This window comes from Schistocerca cancellata, chromosome 9 (assembly GCF_023864275.1).
Source record: "Schistocerca cancellata isolate TAMUIC-IGC-003103 chromosome 9, iqSchCanc2.1, whole genome shotgun sequence".
In the NCBI taxonomy this organism is placed as follows: domain Eukaryota; kingdom Metazoa; phylum Arthropoda; class Insecta; order Orthoptera; family Acrididae; genus Schistocerca; species Schistocerca cancellata.
Window position 1 is genome coordinate 112,072,539 of NC_064634.1, and position 26,513 is coordinate 112,099,051.

The 26,513-nt window shown below is 40.7% G+C and overlaps 1 protein-coding gene across 2 annotated transcripts in view; it reads left to right on the forward strand.

The window, feature by feature from the left end:
• The window catches only part of LOC126101615 (activating signal cointegrator 1 complex subunit 3), a 258,264-nt gene that overhangs the window by 29,252 nt on the left and 202,499 nt on the right, over positions 1-26,513 (forward strand). For both annotated transcript variants that reach the window (XM_049912297.1, XM_049912298.1), the window contains 6 exons: positions 3,097-3,402; positions 10,939-11,076; positions 13,725-13,845; positions 14,863-15,040; positions 21,773-21,885; positions 23,533-23,678. In XM_049912297.1, the coding sequence (XP_049768254.1) occupies positions 3,097-3,402; positions 10,939-11,076; positions 13,725-13,845; positions 14,863-15,040; positions 21,773-21,885; positions 23,533-23,678 (1,002 nt within the window). The remainder of the gene's footprint in view (positions 1-3,096; positions 3,403-10,938; positions 11,077-13,724; positions 13,846-14,862; positions 15,041-21,772; positions 21,886-23,532; positions 23,679-26,513) is intronic.

The window sequence follows — 26,513 nt, forward strand, 5'->3', positions numbered from 1 at the left end:
GAAGTAATCAGTGTAATATTAAACAGCTAAGTAATTCAAATAATTAGTAGAGGAAAAAGGACACTGTAAAGTTGTACACTGTAAAAAAGAAGCAAAAGAGATCACAACACATGCTTGAGAAATTGGAATGGAGGAGATTTGATACAGTCAGAGTTGGCAGGTTGTGCTACAGGTATGTTATGTAGTTGTGTTGACAGGACAATATAATGTATAAACAGAATGGAAAGGTAGAGGAGAAACAGAATCCCAGATTGAAACCCTTGGCGTGCCTGAGATTGCAAGGTTTTCAGTTTATTGGAGAATCAGCTGTTAACAGAAAGTGTTAAGATTGTGCAGCATTGACTGCCATGCATGTAGGTAGCATTTGAAGAATAGAGTAGAAGAAATAATGAGGAACATTGAGTTCTGGACAAGAAAAGAAAGACAGCAACAAAATGCAAGACAGATGTAAAATGTAAACTTTCATATCTAGAAGTGTCACACTTACCAAAATATCCCAGTCTATTACACGGTGTTCAGATGAATTTCTTCCTGGAACTCATTGTAGCTTTTTCATAGGTCCAGTGCACACCTTGGCTCTACTGACAGGTATAAAATTCTATTCTGTGTGCTTGCACATATAAGTGTGAAGTTGCGTTTTGAAAATTTATGTGCAATTGGTCGTTGCCAGTTGCTGTTGTTCACTGTTGGTGTCACCCCATGATGGAAGAGTGGTACCTATCTTATTCAGCATGGGATTCCAGATAACATTTAGTTTCACACCCCCCATCCTTCTGGTTAAAAATGTTGTGGTGTATAGCAAACTCTATAGAGTTTTTCATATTACTCACTTGTGACTGCTGTAATAGAGTCTTTTCAAATTGAATCAGCCGGTCTTCTAGCTGCAAAGCATGTTCTACAACAACTGATCTGTCTGTTTCTCCCCTTTTACAGTTGCTGTTGTGGTCTAGTTGTCATTTTTCAACACCCCCCTTTTTTTGTAGTAGTATTGGTATCCTTGTACATGTCTCCAAAATCGCAGTTCCCGCTGATCCAGCAGTTTACAGGCATGTTTGGCTAACTCTGGGTTTTCTGCGTCTTCCACAATGATTTGTAGATCACAGTGGTACTCTGTTTTGTCAAGATCTTTCCTTGCACTCAGTAACATCTTTAATGAACAGCAGGAAACCTTGGATGTTGCAGTCATTTGTACATCATCATGGTCTTTTTCTGTTCTCTTTTTGTGGACATCTTAATGATCTTACTATCTCAGTGGACAAATATCCATTCCTGAACAATGTGTTGGTGAGGTATTCTGATTCTGCATTGAGCAGCTCTGGTTCCTTGTTCTATCCTCTAATGTTTTTACATCATCTTGCTTTCACTGTGTGTCGTGATTTTAATTCTGTTGTACAAGGTGCATTCAAGTTCTAAGGCCTCCGATTTGTTTTCTAATTAACTACTCACCTGAAATCGATGAAACTGGCATTACTTCTCGTCGTAATCGCCCTGCAGACGTACACATTTTTCACAACGCTGACGCCATGATTCCATGGCAGCGGCGAAGGCTTCTTTAGGAGTCTGTTTTGACCACTGGAAAATCGCTGAGGCAATAGCAGCACGGCTGGTGAATGTGCGGGCACGGAGAGTGTCTTTCATTGTTGGAAAAAGCCAAAAGTCACTAGGAACTAGGTCAGGTGAGTAGGGAGCATGAGGAATCACTTCAAAGTTATCACGAAGAAACTGTTGCGTAACGTTAGCTCGATGTGCGGGTGCATCGTCTTGGTGAAACAGCACACGCGCAGCCTTCCCGGACGTTTTTGTTGCAGTGCAGGAAGGAATTTGTTCTTCAAAACATTTTCGTAGGATGCACCTGTTACCGTAGTGCCCTTTGGAACGCAATGGGTAAGGATTACGCCCTCGCTGTCCCAGAACATGGACAACATCATTTTTTCAGCACTGGCGATTACCCGAAATATTTTTGGTGGCGGTGAATCCGTGTGCTTCCATTGAGCTGACTGGCGCTTTGTTTCTGGATTGAAAAATGGCATCCATGTCTCATCCATTGTCACAACCGACGAAAAGAAAGTCCCATTCATGCTGTCGTTGCGCGTCAACATTGCTTGGCAACATGCCACATGTCAGCATTCGTGGCACCCACCTGGATGACACTTTTCGCATTTTCAGGTCATCATGCAGGATTGTGTGCACAGAACCCACAGAAATGCCACCTCTGGAGGCAATCTGTTCAACAGTCATTCGGCGATCACCCAAAATAATTCTCTCCACTTTCTCGATCATGTCGTCAGACCGGCTTGTGCTCCAATTGCCGCCAACATACATTTCACGTAGGGACCACGAAGATAAGATATGAGAAATTAGGACGCATGAGGAGGCAAATAGATAGTTGTTTTTCCCTTGCTCTTCTGTGTGTGGAACAGGAAAGGAAGCAAATAGCTGTGGTACAGGGTACCCTCCATCATGCACCGTACGGTGACTTGTGGAGTATGTATGTAGATGTAGAAACTTTGTCATTGCATTCACACTAATCAACAACGGAAATGGCAGCCTACGAGGAGAGGAAAGAGTCAGACTACCCACTTCTTTAAGACACCCACTTCATGGTGTACAAATGGCCTTTCCATGAGTTGAGTGCAGCAACAGTATTATTAGAACTTCTACCACCTTTGAGAGATGAGCCACTTCCCAGATAGAGAAAACCCCCACTGAATCCCATGAACAGAAGAGCTCTCGGCTGGATCTGAGGAGAGTTGGACCACTTGGAAATCTCTTACTTGACTTGGGGCTTTTTGTTACTAGTTGCAACAAAACTGTGTACAGCTTGGGTTCCCTAGATCTTGCAAGTATGGTCTCGCACAGATTATTACATGCTGTCCTCAATGCCCAGAGGGGAGCTTATATTGGTGGAGCCTAGTGGAGTGGACTTGAACCATTTCTGGGCTAAAATGATGTAGAGCTTCAACTTCTGGTCGTTTATTAGTGTTTAGTTGCTGCTGCTGCTGCTGCTGATAGTAATAATAATAATAATAATTATTATTATTATTATTATGTATAAAGAACTTATACATATTTCATTTTTTAATTTTTTGACTCCAGTGTGTGAAGAAGATTCGCCAGGAATTGCCGGATGATCTACCAGACTATCTGTCGTATGATGGCGGTGGGACCAGTCGTAAGCGAACCCGACCCGCTTATGTAGTGCTTCCAAAGTTACCTGAACTGAACATCTACCTCCCAGACACAAGCTCCCTTGCGGATCTCACTCCATCTGTCGGGGCTAAAGCACTTCCTGCTGGTTTCAGCATGGGATATGAAGCTGTCAAGGCTCTGCACAGCAGTGCTGTTAATGGAGCAGATACGAGCCCCCAGACCAATAGAAAGTTTGCTTCAAAACACACCAAGGTAAGTACGGCAGCCTAACACTGTGGAATTACTTGCATACGTTAACTGTCTGAGATGTATGGTGTAGCCGTGCTCCATCTGCCAGTACAGTAGTTTTGGCAAGACCCACATTTTAACTTGTAGACACCAGCTCTGTTATATTTATTAGTCTTTTTTTCCTCCAGTCAGAGAGGGAGACATGAACCGCACTTATTTCTTAGTGCGGAAACCTACTCTATCATTGGCGTTTTTAAATGCTTGTGCAGTCTTATCGTGAAATGAACTAAGTTGTGAATGATACATTTTTTTTTTAAGCTCACCTCTAGTTTTCAAATGACTTCCGGGAATTCAGCCAGGTAACACTTTCAGCGACCGCCGATATTTCGGCGGGAGAACACCCCGCCATTTTCAAGGCAGTTTGCCTTGAAAATGGCGGGGTGTTCTCCTGCCGAAATATCGGCGGTCGCTGAAAGTGTTACCTGGCTGAATTCCCGGAAGTTATTTGAAAGTTGTATACGCCAGGAGAAACTCAGGTCTCTCACCTCTAGTTTGTATGTGGTTCATGACAAAAAATAGAATGGGATAACCTACGTATTTTTCCTGACCTACTTGGGTAACAGAGTGGAGTGCACACTCACGTACATTGTCACAGGGGTTTAATTCCACTAGCCTATCTAGCATAGCAGGAAAATAAGGGTATTTATCCATCAAAGTGTGGCTAGAATCTTCCCTAATGATAATATCAATTATGGTTGATTTGCAGTAAACATTTGTGACTGCTAGTTTGTTATCAAGCTGTGAAACTTGAGTTTCTACTGGTCATAAAATGTGCAAACCGATTTTGGGAAATCGGTTCCGCGTTGTCTTCTACAGCCACTGATATTTCATGAGGTCCACAATTTGTTATTTACAAGGCACAAACAGGGTGTATACGACCCGGGACAACTGGGAAATCCGGGAAAAACCCGGAAATTTTTTCATCCGGGAGAAAACCGGGAAAAACCCGGGAATTTTTCGGAATTCCGGGAATTTTTCATTGTTTTAGCTTTCAGTTAATTTTTTGTAATTTTGACTGCAGAATTGATTCCCTAGCAAAGAATGTTATTGTATCCTGCTACTGGAGAATGATACTGCAGCAATAAAATCTAAACGAGAGGGAAAAATATAAAATTTTAGTGGCAAAGAAAATGTGCAATTTACAACAACAAAAAACGTGCACGCACAAGCGTCTGCAAATAGCAAAAATATGTCAAAGGCCCTAGGGCGCAGACTAATTCTTCGGAACAATAAACTTGCTATGAGCATGACGTCACAACTGTTCACATTAGGTTCGTTTGACCAATTGCCAGCGGTCTGTTGCGCATGCGCATTTGACTCGCGTATGAGCAGTACCTTCTCCCGCTACTTGAAGTTTAGCTGTTAGCTGTACCGGTAGTAGCAGCAAGCAGCCAGATGCAAAGGAGAAAAAATTTTCTCGCGCGCCCTAGCTGTCAGATTCACGCTTGCACAGAGTTGTTTGAGTTGTAGTGGGGAGGGGGTTAACTTCCACGTGACCCGTGTTTACGTTAAGTGATTTCGCTGCTTCTCTTCATGTACAGCTCCTACGTCAAATTAAAACAAAACGGATTTCTGTGGCTGGGAGCTATCGAGCGAATTAAAATACATTCACATAATTACGGAGGGCAAAAATATATTATTAATTTCAGTTTTCTGATTTTATTTTGTTTCCAGGTTAGTAGCAGTCAAGCATTAATCGCCTTGCAGAACAGTGAAGTTATTTTTGCAAGTTAGCTAAAGAAATTTGGCTTTATTAATCCTTCCGCCAAGGCAATTGTTTAATTTGAAACGAAGTGTTTCGTTCTACAGTATTGGCTAGTTCCAGCTGTTCGCTAAATTTCAAGTGCAATTTCAAGTGCACGTTATCATCTTCTGCCATATATGGCATTATGCCATAATAAAGAACCAAAAATGAGATCATAGAGTACTGGTACTCCAAGAAAATTTACATCCCAAAAACCACACTGAGAAGCTTAATATCAGATGGGACCTACTTCATTGTGAATCTGGAAAAAGCCAATTTGCACTTCAAGCCGAATTATGCATTTTAGTATGGTTTACGAAATTCCGATGCTCTTTGGAGTATCCTCTGATGCACTGTTTCATTTATGGTGTAATGTAAGCTCTCTTAGTGCTTTATACACACGAACATACGGGCTTCCTACACCACTGCAGTTGCACACGCACAGTAATGCCTGTTTTATGGCGCTCTCTGGCAACTGGTAAATCGAACCTATTTCTAACAGTCTCCGTATAGTATTGCAAACGGTGGTTAGAAAAGCGTTACTTTCAAAGTAAATTTCTTTTTACGCGAGATGAATTATGTTACGTGTGAGAAAGTGGGAGGATACCTAAATCACAGAGCGTTCAAAACTGAACAGTTTGAGGACCAGCCACTTACAAGAATTTCGAACCGAGACATTTATGTCATAATTTTAAATTTACTGGCACATTTGTGTGAGGTGTCTTAAAGTATAACACACGCAAAAAAAGATCAATATTACATGTGAAAGCTTAGCTTCTGTTGTAGCCTGTTAATCTTAGAAACTAATAAAAATGGTTCAAATGGCTCTGAGCACTATGGGACTCGGAACCCGGGCGCGGGAAGCGAGAACGCTATCGCACGACCACGAGCTGCGGACTTAGAAAGACTAACATTATATGTGAAAGCTTAGCTTTTCTTGTAGATATACGGTACTGTGTACATTAATGTAAACCGTTAACTTTTCCTCTTGCGTGTTCGCCCTATTTAACCAGTGATCTTGCTACTGGCTGACTATAACACGTGTCCTATGCTCTGAATAGCTGCTGTCATCGGCTGACAAGATCTAGTGGCTTGAGATATGACTCGCTTACAAAAGGACATTGCAACCTCGGTTTCAACGCTCCGGAAACTAAGCGCTGTGTTTGGTGCAATTCTAATTTATACTTTGGTAATATGAAAATATGCAGCGTATATGTTGCTGCAAATCAAAGGTCTTTCCAAAACTTTTTTGCCCCGTCTTTTCTTTTTTTTTTTTCCGGGAAGTTCCATGCGATTGTATAAAACGTTAACCATTCAAAGGATTGATAAGTTTTACAGTTCCGATGGAAAATCTACGGAAAACCTACTGTCACTTAGCACAGAAAAAGTGTATTTTCGCCCGGGAAAAAGCATATTTTTTAAAAGGGATATCCGGGAGAAATCCGGGAATAATCCGGGAATTTTTTTTCCTTGTCCCCGTATATACCCTGACAAAGACAACAAACACACACACACACACACACACACACACACACACACACACACACACACACACACACACACCATAGACATTGGAAACAGTAGTGACACTACACAACCAGAGATGACCAACATCAGAAGCTATTGATATTAATTACCAATGCTTGCAGTAGCGTTAACTCTGTCATTCAGTTGTTTGACCTAGGGGAGAGGGGGGAGAGAGAGAGAGAGTAGAATTCTAAACAGCATTTAAGCAGAAACTTTAATCTCCATTGCCGGCTGGAGTGGCCGAGCGGTTCTAGGCGCTACAGTCTGGAATCGCGCAACCGCTACGGTCGCAGGTTCGAATTCTGCCTCGGTCATGGATGTGTGTGATGTCCTTAGGTTAGTTAGGTTTAATTAGTTCTAAGTTCTAGGGGACTGATGACCACAGCAGTTAAGTCCCATAGTGCTCAGAACCATTTGAACCATTTTTTGAATCTCTTTTTACATGATCATTTGCTAATTAATTGCAACCATCTCCTTAATAACACTTTACTCCTTAATTGATGTACCTGCCAGAATCTCTGTATTCTTATATTCCATAGGATGGCCAGTGACAAAGCATTGTTCTGTGAATAGCAGATTTGCTCGGCTGTTGTAAGTGTGTATGGCATTTATGCTCAGTGCACTGGTCCTCCACAGTCCTGATAGTCTGACCAATGTATGACATGTCACAGCTTCAAGGTAAGCAGTATGCAAACAGATATAATCCCCTGCAGACCCTAAAAGGCTCCTAATGTTTGACGGTGGTCAAAAACCACTTTTCACATTGTCCACAGAATACTACCAATCCTGTTGGAAATGCTGCCTGCATGACGCAAAGTTGGAAGTTGGATTTGAGGAGTGGGTTGGGTTGATTTGGTGGAATAGACCAAATAGCGAGGTCATTGGTCTCATTGAATTAGGGAAGGTTGGGAAGGAAGTCGGCCATGCCCTTTCAAAGGAACCATCCCAGCATTTGCCTGAAGCGATTTAGGGAAATCAAGGAAAACCTAAATCAGGGTGGCTGGACATGGGACTGAACCTTCGTTCTCCACCTCATTATTTTCATTACTCACCCATTCCGTGGTTAGTCAGTAGTGCAATGCATATCTTATCTGTCTTTCGCTATAACCAATTTGGCGAAAGGTGACTTCAAGGAAGCTAATTCAGCTGACTAACTTCCAGTATCTGAGATGACATGGGCAGTATGAGCCCAGACACTCAATACTCTTCACGTTCAGTCAGGTAGTGACAAATATCAGCCATTGGATACAAATCAATGAGAGTTGGTTCCCCAATGTACTGTCAACCTTTCTCCTGACCGATGCATCAAGGAAGGGAAGGCAGCCATCCTTTCCAGCCTTCAATGTAAGGGAATGTTTGGTGATTTTAATTCAGATGTTCTAAAAAGAGTTTAATTTCTCACTTCCATGAGCCTAAACAACAGAAGTAGCATCTACATATCTGAAAAGTGGGGGGGAGGGGGGGGGGGGGGGGAGCCGACACGCAGGTTTAATGCATCTGACTCCAAGGCATGTTCTTCAAAATCTTCCATAAACAAATTGGAAATAATTGGTAACAAAGGGCTCCCCCCTCACATACCCCTCTGTCTGTTTATAGAACTGGTCATTAAATAAAAAGGAAGTGGAAGTCAACACGTGAAAATACGTTTGTTAATTTAACACCAAATCTAACCTCAGTGAACCGTAGCAAACCAGAAGAGTAATATCAGTGAAGAGAGAGACCACATCAGAACTCAACTAAAATAACAGAATCATTGAAATGCAGTCCTTGACGCAACTTAAAAAAAAAAAAAAAAAAAAAACTGGCAAATGTTTGGGTGTCATTGCAAAGCCCAAACTTTCCCCTGCCACAGATAAACCTTTGTCATCCAAAATTACTTTTGTGTCTCTACGAAATTGATCACAGAATGTCAAGATGTAGTAGTACACTCTGGTCCACAGAAAAATTGAAACTTTGCTGAATTCCTGGCAGTTACAGAGCAAAATTCCCAGTCAGACTGTGAGGAAAGAGCACCATCCAGCCACTCCCAACAAAATGCTGAAATTTTCAGAGCTATCATTAAGTAAGCCAAAACAATTCCTGGGTCACAGAATCCAACTGGTGGCATTTATAATATATTCTTTAATGGACAAGAGGTAAAAGAGTGCATGTAATTAATGACAGGAGAGTTAATATGATGTACAATTTTGGCCAATGTTGGAACAACACGATGCTCAGACGACTTGCAGGATTGTTGCCAGGTCACACCATCTTTATTGAAATGTCAAGATAAGTAAGTAGTTCATTTTTCTCTATCTCAGTGGTGAGCTTTATATGTGGCTATGTTAGTGAACTCGCGGATTTCATATTCACTGCCTTTTAAATAAAATGACAATATCCACCATTTATCAACAGCATACAACCTTTTTTTAAAAAAAAAAAAAAAATTCAGGATAGAAACTGCAGAATTTATTTTCGAGGATCTTCTTGGAGACCATTACTCTAACGTAATAAAGTGTCTTGAAATTGCATTTCTAATTGAGTGTTCCATTAGTTTTTGCCCACGCACATGTGTTTTTGTATGTTGTTTTGTCTGATTCGGAAGAAGGCCTTTGGTCGAAAGCTTACTTGTTTGACAGTATTTTTGGCGTGCATATATGCAACTCAACATGGCTATATGGTGAGTGGCAGTCTATCCCTTTCATAATATTGTAATTATTCCATCCTAGATTTCCCATTGTTTGTTTTATTTTATAAACCAGTTTTCAGCTGTTATACCATCGTCGAGCTTGAAAATAACCAACTTAGATACTCTGTAGAGGCACTATTTTAAAATATTTGGTCCCACAAAAATTTCAAAGCCACAAATGTCTTCTTATCTGATGAAGGCATAACAGCTGGAAACCAGTTTGTAAAGCAATTAAATACTGTAGAATACTACACCAGTGTTGCGTGTTTTTTGTTCATAAGTAATTTGAAACATTGGAGTAAGTGGTGCTGAAAATAAGGTTGCCTTCAGCATTACCTTTTTGACAATACATTGTAACTAAGGAGGTGGGTCTGGCATTTCAAAAGGACAAAGTTATTGATAAAAATTTGTTTAGCAATATATTTAGTTGAACTAAAGTGGTCTTGCATTAGTGTTCTTGCTTCCCACGGATGGGGTCCCAGGTTCGATTCCTGGCGGGGTCAGGGATTTTCTCTGCCTCGAGATGACTGGGTGTTGTTGTGTTGTCTTCATCATCATTCATCCCCATTAAGTTCGGAGGAAGGCAGTGGCAAACTACCTCGCTTGGACCTTGCCTAGTACAGCGGTGCGGTTCTCCCGCATCGTCCCCTACGCTCCTCGGAGTATAGGACCTCATCATCATCATCATCATCAAGAGTTATTTATGAAACCATAATGTGTATTAACATTACTGCATTGGATTCGATGTGTTTCCTTTACTTCTTTTCTTTCTTAATCCCCTCTCAAAACAAATATTTATCCAATTATGTATAATATTCATTTACAACACAAATAACCCCCTTTACCCAACAAGAATTCCTATCCTTGAAGCTGATTTGCAGGTATAAAGAGCAGCAAAAATCTTTCCATGAGGTTGTGCACCAACATGCGTTGTTTGGATGCACTTGTTTCCAAACTACTCTTGATTGCATCTACTTCAACACACTATGCAAACTGTCTAATGATGTTTTGAAATAAGAGCCAGTCATTATTTTGCAATTTTCCAGATAGTCAATCAACAGTATAGCATCTATCCCCCCCCCCCCCCCCCCCCACACACACACACACACACACACACACACAGAGAGACAAAACTGTGTTCATCACTGTGAACTGTCTGTGTGGATGCTAATTTTGTATCCATGACACGAAACTAAATTCACACACTTAGTATTTTTGATCTGAAGTCAACAAACATGCCACTCATTGCGTACTAGCTTCTTCAATCTTCAGTCAGTCCTAGAATTTTTTCTGTCTCTCATCACTTCTTTCACCTCTGGCAATGATCTGTCAGTATGAAAAAGTCATGCTACACCATGGTTTGCAGTCCACATTAAACAGTAGGTCCCTCTCTAACGGACCAGTTGTCAGATCTCGTCTGCTTTGTGCTTGTTGCTTTTATAATTCTTGTTTACTGATAGTGTCATTGCTGTAGTTACTAACACAAGGAGGTAACTTAAATATTATTATTTTAGCTTTTCTATGGGACTGAGCTGTATATTTACTGCTGTTAATTTTTCAGTACGGTGTGCCGTGGTTGGAAGAGCAGATAAAGAAGTATGAAGGCAAGGTTGTCTCAGCCTTTTCGACACAGGAACTGTGTGACACAATTTTAATGATGCTGAAGTCTACACGTAGCAACGAGGAGCTTCAGAATGAGGTATACTGCTTTTTCAGCTAAACATTTCATTGATCATCCTATACTTTCATAGCATTATAGTTTTATAAATCGCTTACGCAAGTTGTAGATTTTTTCATTGTAAAAAGAAGAAAAGTAGTTGCAGTTGATAAAGAGCTGTGGCTCCATCCAGGGTCATGTTTTGTGCCTAGTGAGTAACATTAAACTGTAAACAAATGACATTAGCACTTAATTGGTGTGTATACCTGACCGAGATTCAAATGATGTCTTCTGTGGGCAGCATGCTACAAATTACATCTTACAGACACAACTCCAGTTTCAACTTTTCACACACTATTCCCCAACACACTGTACACTTTGCATAGAGTAGGACATGTATGAAGTGACATGTGATGCATATGTCTCATGGAGTATAAATTTTTGGAGGCATGTTTTGTTTAAAAAACATGTTTGTTTCTTCTAGGTATAGAAAGTTGTCGGATGGAGATTGCAAAATATTTGTACACTTACACAGCTATGATTAGCCATAGCATTTTGCATAGTTCTCTTTCCCTTCTGTATGACATTTCAGTACTATTCGTTTTCCTTTATTTCTTTGGCACACCATTAGTTCTATACTACTCAGTTTTCATTGGAAAATATTTGTTGAAGATTGAGAGGAATGTATGTTTGAATAAGTGAATCAACTATTGTATCTTACTTAAAAAGAAGGTTATTTAGCATCTCCTAGACTGTAGTTGCCATTGTTTTTGACAAATTGCAGGTTCCAGTTTATCTCGTGCAACAGGAATTTGGACCATTCACAATTTTACAGTGTGCCTTGTAGCCCGCAGGTGATGGCCTTTTCACATCCCCAAACAGTATTAGCATCAGATTCCATACTTTGTGTGTGTGTGTGTGTGTGTGTGTGTGTGTGTGTGTGTGTGTGTGTTGTTTGAAGAAATTGGGTAAATATAGTGTGCAACTGCAGAAGCTGAACTATCAATTCTTCGAGTACCCACATAGCATAAACACACCTTGTTGCAGTGTCGCAGATGCCAGTTCAGAAATGGAGCCTGAGAGGTCTCCCATTTGTGCTGTTGTGATACTTTGATACAACCATTTCCATCACTGTTACTTATTAATGTTGTTGTTTTGTACCCTCAAAGCTTTTTTTAATTGCACTTCCATGCTGTACTTACCACTCAACATCTGTTGCATGTTGTTTCAGTCAATATAGTTATGTCTTATTAGCTGACCAGGAGGCCCTTCATTAAACTCATGGTATTGTCAGTTTTCTGTTATTTCAGTCTGTTTGATAAAAATGTGTTAGGTTAATGCATGTACCTTTTGGCTGGCTAAATGATTGATATTTTCAGAAGGTCAAGTAAATAAATAAATTGATGACTGATAATGCCTCTCACCCACTCACCCATTGGACTTTGCTTTTGGGTAGGGTGTTCTTGTATGTCCCCTTCAGTAGTCATTCATTATGTGTACATCTTCCACTATGAAGAGGTTGACCCACTTGGAAACCTTTTGTAAGTCAGTGTCTGCTCCACACTGCACTAAAAGCCAAATTTGGAAGACTGGCAGTTTGACTAGCTTTGAACACTTAGATTTCCAGAAGGCTTTTGACACCATTTCTCATAAGCATCTTCTAACTAAACTGTGTGCCTATCAAAAACCGCCTCAGTTGTGTGACTGGATTCGTGATTTTCTGTCAGAAAGGTCACAGTTCGTCATAATAGATGGACAGTGATATCTAGCATTCCCTAAGGAAGTGTTATAGGTCCTCTATTGTTCCTGATCTATATTAACGACATAGAAGACAATCTGAATAGCCGTGTTAGATTGTTTGCAGATGATGCTGTCATTTACCATCTTGTAAAGTCATCAGATGACCAAAAAAAATTGCAAAATGATTTAGATTAGATATCTGTATGGTGCAAAAAGTGGCAATTGACCCTAAATAAAGAAAAGTGTGAAGTTATTCACATGAGTACTAAAAGAAATTTGCTAAATTTCGATTACATGATAAGTCACACAAATCTGAAGGCTGTAAATTCAACTAAATACTTAGGGATTACAATGACAAATAACCTAAACTGGAATGGTTACATAGATAATGTTGTGGGTAGAGCAAACCAAAGACTGCGATTCATTGGCAGAACACTTAGAAGACTGTGCAATAGGTCTACTAAAGAGACTGCTTACTCCACGATTGTCCACCCTATTCTGGAGTATTGCTGTGCAAAGTACGAAGAAGGGCAGCTCGTTTCATATTATCGCAAACTAGGGATAGTGCCACAGACATGATACGTGAATTGGAGTGTCAATCATTAAAACAAATGCGTTTTTCATTGTGACAGCTTGAAGGAGATTTAATAACCCTCTGCCAGGCACTTTATTGTGAATAGCAAAGTTATCACGTAGAAGCCCTGTACTTGTGTGCTCTATGGAGACATGGCTGATTGGGATTGTAAATGGGTACTTCCTACTCCCACACCACTCCAACTACTTAAGCAGTGTTATTCACACACACAGTCTTGATTTATTCCTCAGAAATGCAATAATTCTCTCTCTCTCTCTCTCTCTCTCTCTCCCCTCCTACCTCCCTCCCTCCCCCCACCCCCACCCCACCAACCCTCTCCCTACAAAGAACTAATAATTTGTAATTTGTTTCGTAGCTTTTTGACCTACTGGGCTTCGACAGCTTTGAGCTGATAGAAGCACTGCTCCAGCACAGGACCAATATTTTGAATGGTGACTTACTGGCCGAAGAGAGAAAACAGACTGCACCTCCAGCTGGTAAGGACTTGCACAAATCTTACCCTGATGAGTATATACTGCAGCCTCAACATTTAGGTAACACTTTGTGTCACCTCATGTTCTTACCGTGTTATGTGTAAATTTTCATACAGAAGTTTTGTGTACTGTGGAAAGCAAACAAGAAAATTTAAAGCATAAAAATGGTCTACATTAATTCCAAATTTCCTGCAGCTAACTTTTATGAGGGCCATACTGCAAGTTCTGGCTTAAAATTTAATCCAGAACATTGGCGCAAAGATTTGTGATCAGGAACTTTATTCACCCCTCCTGCCCTCTCTGCTCTAAAGGCAAAGTGAAAACTATGGCATCCCCGGATGGTCACCCATCCAAGTACCGGCCAGACTTGGCAGTGCTCAATTTCAGTGATCTGACAGGAATCAGTGTATCCACCCTCAACTGTCTATGAGCTCTTTTTTACGCAATAACAGTCTCACTTAAAGATTCTTTCCATATACAACTTTGAAAAGTTAACCTTTAACGTAATGCAAGATATGTACATGCTGTTTTTAGGTGCTTTGGGTGTATAAATTATAGTAACAGCTGTAGTTTTAGATCATTATATACCCTAGTAACCTTGCTGTGTATTGATATGTATAGAGTGGTAGTAAGTTCTTTCATTATTTTTTATTTTATTTATTTATTTTTTTTAATTATCTACAACAGTTATTTATTATCACAAAGAAAATCATTCATTCCTTTTCATCACATTTGGGGGGTTACTTTTCTGTAGGTCTCCCCATTTCCCATACCTCACCAGTCCTTTTTTGCATCCCTCTTTGTTTCCCTTCAACCCTTCTGCCAAAAGGAGCCACTGGATCCAAAAACTTGCACATTTCCATAACTTTTATATGTGTTTGCTAGTGCTGCTACTTGGTGAGTAGATTTTTTATCTATCCAGTTATTTAGTACCACAGTTTTTTATATTGTTTGAAAGCTTTGTTGTTGTTCATATAAAATGTTTCATGTATTGCATTAAGTTTACTTAAATCTTTGCAGCATCTATATCAGAGGTAAGGAGGCCAGCATATGGCTGCAACGTAACAGTACAGACAGAAAAAGAAATACAGTTGCTGAAACAGGTCCGAAAAGATGAAAAACGTTTACATAAGCACAGGGGAGCTGATGATGACGATAGTGATAGTGAATTTGATCCTGTCGATCTGAGAGCAAAAAGGTAACTATTCTCTAGTTGTCATCTTGTCTGTAATCACTGTTACACTCTTAGATACATAAAAAAGAAAGATCCAAAATGGGAACTGAATCATTCTTGGTGTCGATGGCATTGAGAATGATGACAACTGTTCTGATCCAGTTCTTTACCCTAGTCTTTTCACCTCTGCTTAACTGTAATCAAGACTTAATCGCCATGTACTGCTTTAACCCTCCCCCATCACACACACACACACACACACACACACACACACACACACCAGCCAGCTTCATTAAAATATACTCGAAATATAGCTGACATGTAAAATAACAGAGTCTCTTCAAATAAAGTGACTTATTCTATGCTGTTGTCTTATGGAATTATCTTCTGGGACAGAGACCTAAAGTAAATAAACAGTAAGAATATTGTGTAAAGTAGGAAATCTTACATAATGCAGAAACCTTTTTAAGGATATTGGAAGCTATAAACACTTTACAATATGTTTACTCCTGAGTGGTTTTTGTTGCGGACAACGAAAATCATTTTCAGCTGAACTACGCAATCACAGTACAAGGCACAGAAAATAATTTGTGTGTCACCTTGCATCGTTAGCTAGGGGTCAGAATGGAGTTTATACTTTGATGTAAATGTATTTGAAAAGCTTTCATGTAACATAAGACAAGAAATTCAAAAGAAAGTTAAAAACGTACCTCAATATCCTCTCATTCAGGGTGTATACGACCCGGGAGAACCGGGAAAAACCCGGGAACTTTTTCGTCTGGGAGAAAACCGGGAAAAACCCGGGAATTTTTTAGAATTCCGGGAACTTTTCCTTGTTTTAGTTAGCAGTTAAATTTTTGTGATTTTGACTGTTAAGAACCAATTCTCTAACGAAGAATATTACTGTATCCCGCTTCTGCAGAATAATGCTGCAGCAAAAAAACATGAACGAGAGAAGAAAAACAACGAAAATGAAACTTTAAGTCGCAAAGGAAATGCGCCATATACAACAACAAAACACAGTGCTCGTACAAGCGTCTGCCAACCAAAGTGTGTCAAAGGCTTTAGGAAGAATATGCAGTGCTTCCTAACAACAAATTGCCTCCAACGAGCGTGACATGACAACTGTTTACATTTGATTCGTTTGAGCAGTTGCGGGCGGGCTCTTGGGCATGCGCAGTTGAGTCGCCTATGAGTAGTACCTTCTCCCTCTTCTGGCTACAGATGTGTGGCTGGGCACCACTATCTAGATTGCTTTGGTTTGGAAATATCGTAGATCCAGAGCTGATGCACAGAGCAGTCTGAGTTGTAGTGGGGAGGTGGGTAGTCTCCACGTGCTTACGTTTAGTGATTTTTCTGTTTTCTCTTTGTTTATTGCTCTCACATTAAATGAAAACAAAACGGATTTCTGTAGCCAGGAGCTACCAAATGAATTAAAATATGTTCGCATAATTGCGGAAGGCTACAGTATGTTGTTAGCTTCAGTTTTTATTTCCACCTTTCTGACAGTCAAGCATTAATCACCTTGCAGAACAATGAAGTTATTTTTGTCAGTTTGCTAAAGAGATTTGGCTTTTATTAATAATATTTTGCGCTGAGGCAGTCAATTTATTTGAAACGAAGTGTTTAATTTCATACTGTTGGCTAGTTTCAACTGTTCGCTGCATTTCAAGTGCACATTTTCCATCTTCTAGCTCGCATGGCATTATGCCATAATAAAGAACCAAACATGAGGTAATACAGTGCTGGTACTCAAGAAAATTTACATCCAAATCCAGACATACGATTGTGCGCTTTAAGCCGAATTATGCATTTTAGTATTGTTCACGAAATTCCGATGCTCCTGAAGCATCCTTTGATGTCCTGTTTCTTTTATGACATAATGCAAGATCTTTTATTTATTTTGCACGTACGAACATGCGGGCTTCCTGCGTCGTCATAGCTGTGCAGGGGCAGTGACGCCTGTTATCTGGCGCGCTCCGGCAACGCCTGAAACGAACCAATTTCTAACAGGTCACGGGAAAATATTGCGAATGGTGATTTGAAAAGTGTTACTTTCAAAGTAAATTTCCTTTTACACAAGATGAACTATGTGCGAGAATGTACGATGAATTTCTGAAATAACAGAGCGTTTGACTCTCATTTAAAAATCAACTCTTTGAGGACGACCATCTAGAAGAATTTCGAGCCCAGAAGATCAGACATTTACACGTCCTTATTAAAAATTTTACTGGCACATTTGTGTGATGTATCTTAAAGTGTATCATGAGCGAAATGATCGGCATTATATGTGGAGGCTTTGCTTCTCTTGCAGCTTACTAATCTTAGAGACAAATATTATTTGTGAAAGCTTTGTTTTTCTTCTAGCAAAACTATGTATATTAATTTAAACCATTAACTTGTGCTGCTTAAGAGTGACCTTGCTACTGGTTGAGTACACTACGTGTATGACTGACTTACAAAAGCGCGTCGCAATCTTGATTTCATTGCTTCGGAAAGTAACATGCAGTGTTTGGAGGAATTCGAATTTATACCTCCGTAAAACGAAGAAATGCAGCGTACATGTTGCCGCACATCAAAGATCTTTCCAAAACATGTTTTGTTTCCCCTGTGTTTTGTTTTCTAAAGTGTCGGCAGATTCTATGTCTGTGTAAGAAACCATAAACATTCTAAGGATTGATAAGTTTTACAGTGCCGAGGAAAAGTATACTGTCTTTTAACATTGAAAAAGTGTATTTTCGCCCGGGAGAAAGTGTATTTTCAACCGGGAAATCCGGGAATTTTTTTTACTTGTCCATGTATACACCCTGTCATTTCACAAATTGTCTGAGTATATGTAGAGCTGAGAACTGGGAGGTTCTGTTGGCTATATCGCACTTAGCAGTGTTCACTATAAAGCTGCATTACAAGTACCAGTGATGTACTGTTTATTTATACGAGTCAGAAAACAATTACAACACATGGTAACTACCATTAGAAATGAGTGAAACTAAGAATTATCAAACTACACTACTCCCCACCAAAATCTTGCAACTTCCGTTGCACCTGTTGTTGCAAGCAGATCACCTTCTTTTGTGCTAGATGCAGCAGTTCTCCACAGTCACAGGTGGTGGTATCCACAGGGAAGTGCATTTCTGGAGGGTATTTCCAACTCCGGAATGAAGGTGGTAAAAGGACCTCAAAGCAATCCAATCCTGTTCGTGGCCAGATGGGAGAATTTCCGAAGGGATAGGCCAAACAGAGTTGCTCTCAAGTCGAGGAATCCACGATTGTTTTCTTGCTGAAGCTGTTACTGTTTGCAATACTTGAAGGGGTCTTGAGGAAACTTCTTCTGGACCTCAACTTCCAGACGCAATTCAGTGAGCAATGTGCTGAATAAAAAATTGCTCTTTTCAAATGCAAAACTTTCATCTTGATCAATATTGAAGATGTTACACTTACCGGGAAGAGTAATTAAGTAGTGAAAACAGTACTCAGTGTTTATATATGTTGGTAACTGTTTTTTTTGAAGAATTCCAATTTAATCAAGTAAACATAAATTTTTTTATTAAGCTGCCAATAGAAGATAAACAGCAGCTGTTTAATATAACTAAGAAAGCTGCAGCTTTTTTTGAGGTTGTGATTTCCCTTCTAACTTACTTTGTGACTTTTAGTTGGTATCGGCACAAATAACAGTAAGCAGTACAGCAGTAATCTGTTGTTAATGCAGTGTATGGATTAAGTTTCTTTGTTTTGTTAATACTTGCCTTGACTCATTCCACATCTTTGAACATTCTCCTGTTTGATGGAATCCAAAAAGACAATGAAGGAATAAATACATTTTAAAAAATAGGTTATTGATGAGAGACTTTCATTGTTATATGCTGATGATGCAAACACACATCCATGGGACTAATTCTGAAATGTATGAAAGTAACTTTGCAGTGTATAAAGATCTTTCCAAGTAGTTACTTAACAGTTAGTTTTTGCTGTTTTCTTAAAGATACCATTATGCTATATGCCCTTTCTGTTTTGCTGTGTAAAATTAATAGTTCTTTATAATTTTGTTAGCTTTTCTCCATCATTCCCAGGTTTCTATACAGGGCTACTATAAATGACTCACTAATTTTCAAAGTTCTATTCCTCCAAAGTAGTACATGTACAGATATCATGTATGCCTGACTAAAACCGTAATTCTCCAAGTTTGCATTTTGCACTCTGCAAATTTCCACATGTGCTCCTGTGGTCATACGACACATGTTGAAGCAGCAGTCAAGTTTGTTCCACGGCTTATGTAGCAGCAGCCTGTCAGTGATCATCACAGCAATGATGATGCATTTGGGCCATTCCAATGTTCTTGGCAGTGGGGGCATGTAAACACGGGGTCCTTAATGTATCCCCAAGGCATTAGATGAGGCAGCCTTGGGGAGTTGGGAAGTAGGGGGCAGGGGAACAGAGCCAAATCACCTTCACCACTACTCCCAATCCAATTACACAGAAGCTCATTATTCATGTAGCAATGGACATCAGTTCTCTAATGATAGGATGCCCCATCTGGTTGAAAGATGAAATTATCTTGACTCAGCAACTCAGTAGTCAGTTGTGGAAACAACTACAACCACAACTGTAACATCAAGATAACATTAACCTTTGCGATTCTCATTTGTGTGTCACAATTTCATGAGGATTTTCAGTGCCCTACACTCTCACAGGTGGGTGATTAACTTTTTCTTATAAACAGAAGGTCTTGCATATTCCAAGATGCCACACAAAAATAACACTCTTTTGGTTTTGTCCCCCCCCCCCCCCCCCCACACACACACACACACAATAAACTTCTTCCACGTACTGCAGCCAAAACATGCACTATCTTCTTCTTATGCGAGCATTGTTAGTACGAGGGTCGTCCACAAAGTAAGTTCAGTTTCTATTTCTATCCACGGCAGCGTTACGATTGCAGTTCCGAGCATGCGCGGCAGTTATTCTCACTCAAGGAGAAGAAATGTACGCCATTTTCAGATCGCTGCTACCGATGTGTGCTTTGTAGTGCTTCTTTATAATGTCAGCCATAATTGAAAATGCTGCCACGTGTGAAATCGGATCTGTGATTTGTTTTCTAAATGCAAAGAAAGTTAAACCAAAGGAAATTCATCGGTAAATCTGCAAGGTTTATGGACAGAATGCTATGAGTGATTCAATGGTTAGAAGATGGGTCAGACTATTCAATGAAGGACATGACCAAGTGCACGATGAAGAGTGAAGTGGATGCCCATCTGTGGTTACTGATGAACTGGTTCACACAATTGAAGACAAGATTAAGCACAACCGTAAAAGTTTACACTTAGTGCTCTTGCTATGGAAGTTCCGCAAATCTCACGATCACTATTTCATGAAATTGTTACTGAAAAACTGAAATTTCGAAAACTTTGCTCACATTGTTGTTGTTGTGGTCTTCAGTCCTGAGACTGGTTTGATGCAGCTCTCCAAGCTACTCTGTCCTGTGCAAGCTGCTTCATCTCCCAGTACCTAATGCAACCTACATCCTTCTGAATCTGCTTAGTGTATTCATCTCTCGGTCTCCCTCTACGATTTTTACCCTCCACGCTGCCCTCCAATGCTAAATTGGTGATCCCTTGATGCCTCAGAACATGTCCTACTAACTGATCCCTTCTTCTGGTCAAGTTGTGCCACAAACTTCTCTTCTCCCCAATCCTATTCAATACTTCCTCATTAGTTATGTGATCTACCCATCTAATCTTCAGCATTCTTCTGTAGCACCACATTTCGAAAGCTTCTATTCTCTTCTTGTCCAAACTATTTATTGTCCATGTTTCACTTCCATACATGGCTACACTCCATACAAATACTTTCAGAAACGACTTCCTGACTCTTAAATCTATACTCGATGTTAACAAATTTCTCTTCTTCAGAAACGCTTTCCTTGCCATTGCCAGTCTACATTTTATATCCTCTCTACTTCGACCATCATCAGTTATTTTGCTCCACAAATAGCAAAACTCCTTTACTACTTTAAGTGTCTCATTTCCTAATCTAGTTCCCTCAGCATCACCCGACTTAATTCGACTACATTCCATTATCCTCGTTTTGCTTTTGTTGATGTTCATCTTATATCCTCCTTTCAAGACACTGTCCATTCCATTCACATTGGGTACCCAAAATTCTTACTGAACAACACAAAAAACAATGGATGGGCAGTGCACTTCAGTTTTTGACACACTACAAAGGAGGAGATGATGATTTTTCTTTCTCGGGTAGTCCCGGGGGATGAAACTTCGGTATTGTACAACACTCCTGAAACAAAACGGCAATCAGTGGAATGGAAGCACACTTCATCCCCAACAAAGGTCAAGCCTAAGCAAATCTTGACACCTCGAAAAGTCATGTGCACCATTTTTTGGGACAGAAAAGGCATTTTGCTGATTGATTTCTTACCCCGAGGCCAAACAATCAATGCACATGGTTACTACGAGACCATTAAGAAATTGTGCCACACGGCGGCATTTTCAATTAAGGCTGACATTATAAAGAAGCAATGCAAAGCACACATCAGCAACAGCAATCTGAAAATGGGCGTTACATGTCTTCTCCTTGAGTCAGAGTAACTGCCGCGCATTTCTCGGAACTGCGATCTTAATGCTGCGGCGGGTAGAAATAGAAATGGTACTTACTTTGTGGACAAGCCTTGTATTAATTTCTTTTGCTGTGTCTTTGAATACAAAAACATTACACACACTTGTATGTAAACATCCTTTTCAGGGTAGCAGCTCTTGAAGTGAAAGCTGTACCTGTACTAATGAAACCGAGTACACAGCGACGAGAGATATATCCAAATGTGTATGATTCTCGGCAAGAAGCACAGCAAACTTCAGGTAATATTCACTTTTTTTTATGAAAACTTGGTACACATTCTGTTTTACCATAGACTTGTGAGATCTAATAAGTAAGTGGCAGTTATCTGGAACAAGTACCGTTCATTATTTAGTACTGCGTAGTTTACAAACTTATACACATATACATACACATAACTTATAGTTATGGTGTATGTATGAGTGTGGAAAAGTACACGATATGCTGCTAAAGTGTGCAAGGGCCAGTAAGCTACCTGTTAGTAAGGATTTTGCCTTCATGACTTGTTGTGAAAGTTGTTCTTGTAAGATGATGGGTATGTGCAAGACTCTATCTGTAACATTAGACATGTATGTGTGGGAACATGTATATGTTTACACAAAATACAATAAACTTTTTTGGATGTGATGTACACATCACCAATACCATACATCTGATAATAACGTAAGGCTGAAACTGGCCAGTAATGTAATTTATATGCATGGTGGATTAAAGCCTACAGTGATTAAAATGTTTCCAGTCAGAAACTTATTAGCTTAACAAATGTGTCATCATTGATGCCACTCTTCATAATTTTAACAGTCATTTCCTGTGATGCTGTCTTAAAATTTTTGCAGCTAAAGCATGTTTCTGTAGTTGTTCATATTTAAATATTGTAGTAAATGAGCAATATTTTAGTAGTAGGAAATTTAATTTACAGCATTAAATACCCAGCACAGTGAGATATTTATTAATCTTGCTCTAATAGTAATCAGAGTGGTCATCCAACTCGCAACAACAAGACTGGACATGGGAGTACCATGAAGAAACAAAAGTGCAGTGGGAGTCTCATGTTGGCTGCAGTTGCACGACTTGTTTGATGCTTTACTGCAAGGTGTTGAGGCAGTCATTTGTGCCATACTGGCTGATATTAATGACGTGCAGTAAGGCATGTGATCCTTTAAGTGTTACAGACCCTTTGACTGGATTAATCTTAATTTGTTAATAAATACATATTTTTAGTGCTCTGGTGATTATTACTATCTAAACAAAAATTGTAACTCTATTTAAGATTGCCAATTATGTTTATTTACAAATACAAACAAGCAGTGTAACTAATGAAATTTAATTATCTCTGATTAATTAAGTCTTTGAATTTTACTGTGGCATCTACTTTTCACAATCTACTGCTTCCACTAGAATATAATTTGTGCCTGAATGCCAAAGTGGTTTCAAATTAATTATTTTCAGCATCCATAGATATTCCCTATGTTCTTCTGCTGACTTGCATTTTTTAAATCTCTCTTAGACAGTGTAATCTGAGTTTGCTTGTTTTTGTGAAGAGCAGGCATTTCTAGTGTGGCCATTTCTAGATAAGAAGGCATGCAGTGAAAATGTCTTCCATATGCATGCTTTCACATATTACTTGTCACTGTTGTTGCTTTTACCAGAGGTGGGGGTGAATGAACCTTATGAAGTCAGTTTGCAACAGCTGGTTCTCCTTGCTGTGGCTCCTGCATGTCTATGAACACTTCCACGTTGGTGTTGGTGAAATGTGTGAAGGTTTCACCATCATTGAAAGTATTTGATGATGATAAAATTACTTTTTTATGTGGTTGTGCATCTTTTTTCACTATAACTGAAAACATGTCTTTAGCTTTGTTTGCCATTTCATATAATCTGTTTCATAGGTTTTATCTGTGGAGTTAAAATGGTATTGCCAGTTGGTGTTGATCGTGTTGATACCAAAAAATTTGAAGAAGTCAACATACCAGTTACTGAAAGTGCTCCACTGAATATCGGGAATAAGTTTGTGCAAATCTCTTCACTTGATGAGGTAAGGGTCTATGTTCCATGCATATTACTGGTAGTTACGTGTGAAGATTTTTTTTATTTATTTACCTATTGCTGTATGTCTGACTTCATCATCTTGTGAATCTAAAGCAGCTCTCCATATTATATTCATTCCAGTTTGGGATTGGATATAGCATATTAATACATAAAACTAAATTTTATAGCTGTATATACAGAATAATGTTGAAAGTAAAAGAAAGTGAAGAACAACTTATGTTGGGAATGGAAGGAAAAATATTTTTTCAGCAGTGCAACTGTTAAATGATTGCTACTTAATTGTGCACCCAGCTGCTGGTAGGAAACACAAACTTACTCTAGGAAAGTACTTGGTTGGTATCTTCTGCATACAAGAGCAACCATTTGTTTGTATAAAAACTGTTAAAACCATTTTTTGGTACAAATTGTTTTCCATGCCTTAAAGTATAGCCTTCAAAATCTGTACACTCTTGCATGGGTTCAAAACAAGTTTGGAAACATTTTTTCCTATCTGATTTTGTTATCCCCAAAAATGTGTTTGTGTAAGGACTCAAGAGTGTTTCAAGGTGATGAAAATCACTGTCCACTCAGTTGTTGTTGTTGTTGTTGTTGTTGTTGTTGTTTAACTAACAAATCAGGGGGAATGAAGCTATTAGATATTGATTTGATATGTTTTATATCTTCCAATTTAACACAGTTTTCGGACAACACAACAACACACATAAGTCACTGAGTAAGTTGACCTGTGTACAAGTCGGCATTAGATTTAACACTGAGTCTCAGTCTAGCGGCCGCTGCTCGGCTGGCCGCTTAGGTGGCGCAGCTGCTGCCTGGCTGGCAGACAGCACCGCACGTAGAGGACGTGCGTAATTGCGCGGCGGCCCTTTGAATAATCGGCGAGTCACAACACTTTTCCCCCCCTTTGAAATTGTTGCACTGGTCTTGATGGAGGTGTCCTGGAGATGGCTAACGTCCATAGGCGTTGTTTGACTCGCCGTAAAGTCTCGAGGAGGAGGATTCCCGTACGGACAGAAGTGTCCCCGATGATAACGGGTAGAGATGACAGGAGACGTAGGGGTTGAATCTGCTGGGGCCCCCTGCACCAATCTGCCCGTTGCTGCAAGTCCAGTTGATATGACAGGAGACATGGGCGATGTGTCGGCGTCTGTTGGAGGAGGAGGCGAGTAGATGTACTCTGACAGAGGACGGTCCTCCGGTTCCTGCATGGGCACGTCTCCTGGTGGCGTCCGTTCTGGTGCTGGCATCGCGATGACGGTGAGAGGGCTGCGTTGTGAGTATTGAGAGATGCCAAGATCCCGAGCATCAGGTAGAGCCAAAGGTGGTGTGGCGGCATTCGGAACAGGCGTTGCTGGCACCCGAACCGATGCTGGTCCGAATGACGCACTGCAACACCCGTGTCCGTCTGGATTTCATACAGGCGTCTGCCACGGTGTCGTAAGATGCGGCCCGGGCTCCATTTTGGCCACCTGCTATATCCCCGTACCCAGACGAGGTCGTCGGCGGTGAACCGGCCAAGTGAAGGCACCCGCGGCTGTGAGGTGGGAGGCCGCAGAAGATGAAGTAGCGTGCGGGGCTGTCGGCCATGTAAGAGCTCAGCCGGGCTGTGATCGCCCATGGGGGTGAAACGGTAAGACGCCAGGAACTGGAGAAGCGCATCATCATCAGCAGCAGAAGAAGTCAGAAGTTTCCGCATCTGAGCCTTAAATGTGCGGACCAGTCGTTCAGCCTCACCGTTGGATTGTGGATGGAACGGCGGGGCCGTGACATGTGTAACGCCGTGACGAGCACAAAAATCCGCAAAGTCGGAAGAGGCAAATTGCGGACCATTATCAGTAACAAGAGTAGAGGGGAGGCCTTCCAAAGAAAAAATGCGGGCGAGAGCACTGGTGGTTGCCGCGGTGGTAGGTGACGTGCAACGGACAATGAAAGGAAAGTTAGAGTAGGCGTCAATTACGAGGAGCCAATAAGTACCTATAAAGGGTCCCGCAAAGTCAGCATGAATGCGCTCCCAGGGCTTCTCAGGCGAAGGCCACGGTGACAAAGATGACTTCGGGGCAGCGGCCTGTGACGCACAAGGGCCGCAGGCAGCGACCATGTGTGCGATGTCAGAGTCGATGCCAGGCCAGTACACATGACGGCGTGCCAGAGATTTTGTGCGAGACACACCCCAGTGCCCCTGGTGAAGGAGGCGCAAGACCGAAGCACGCAAAGACGCAGGTACCACAACACGCGGCGAAGCATTGTCAGTGGAGAGGAGGATAACACCATCCCTAGCCGTGAGGCGGTAGCACAAAGTGTAGTAGTTCCGCAACGGATCAGAAGTCTTAGCGGATGGGCGATCTGGCCAACCCTTCTGAATACAGCGTAAAACCCGGGAGAGGGTAGGGTCAGAACCCGTAGCAGCCGCCAGCCTGTCCCCAGTGATGGGGAACCCATCCACAACCCGCTGCTCGGCAACATCCAGGTGGAAACACAAAAGTTCGTCCCTATCGAATGCCTGATCAAGACCCATGGGAAGGCGAGACAAAGCATCAGCATTCGCATGTTGAGCCGTTGGCCAGAAATGAATCTCATAATTGAAACGGGACAAGTAAAGAGCCCAACGCTGGAGGCATTGTGCAGCCTTGTCGGGAAGTGATGTTGATGGATGAAACAAGGAAACAAGCGGTTTGTGATCCGTAACAAGATGAAATTTTGAGCCATAGAGAAAAACACCAAACCTATGAAGAGCATAAATGATGGCCAAAGCTTCTTTCTCAATTTGAGAATACTTTTGTTGGGCATCCGTGAGCGTTTGGGAGGCATAAGCGATGGGTTGTTC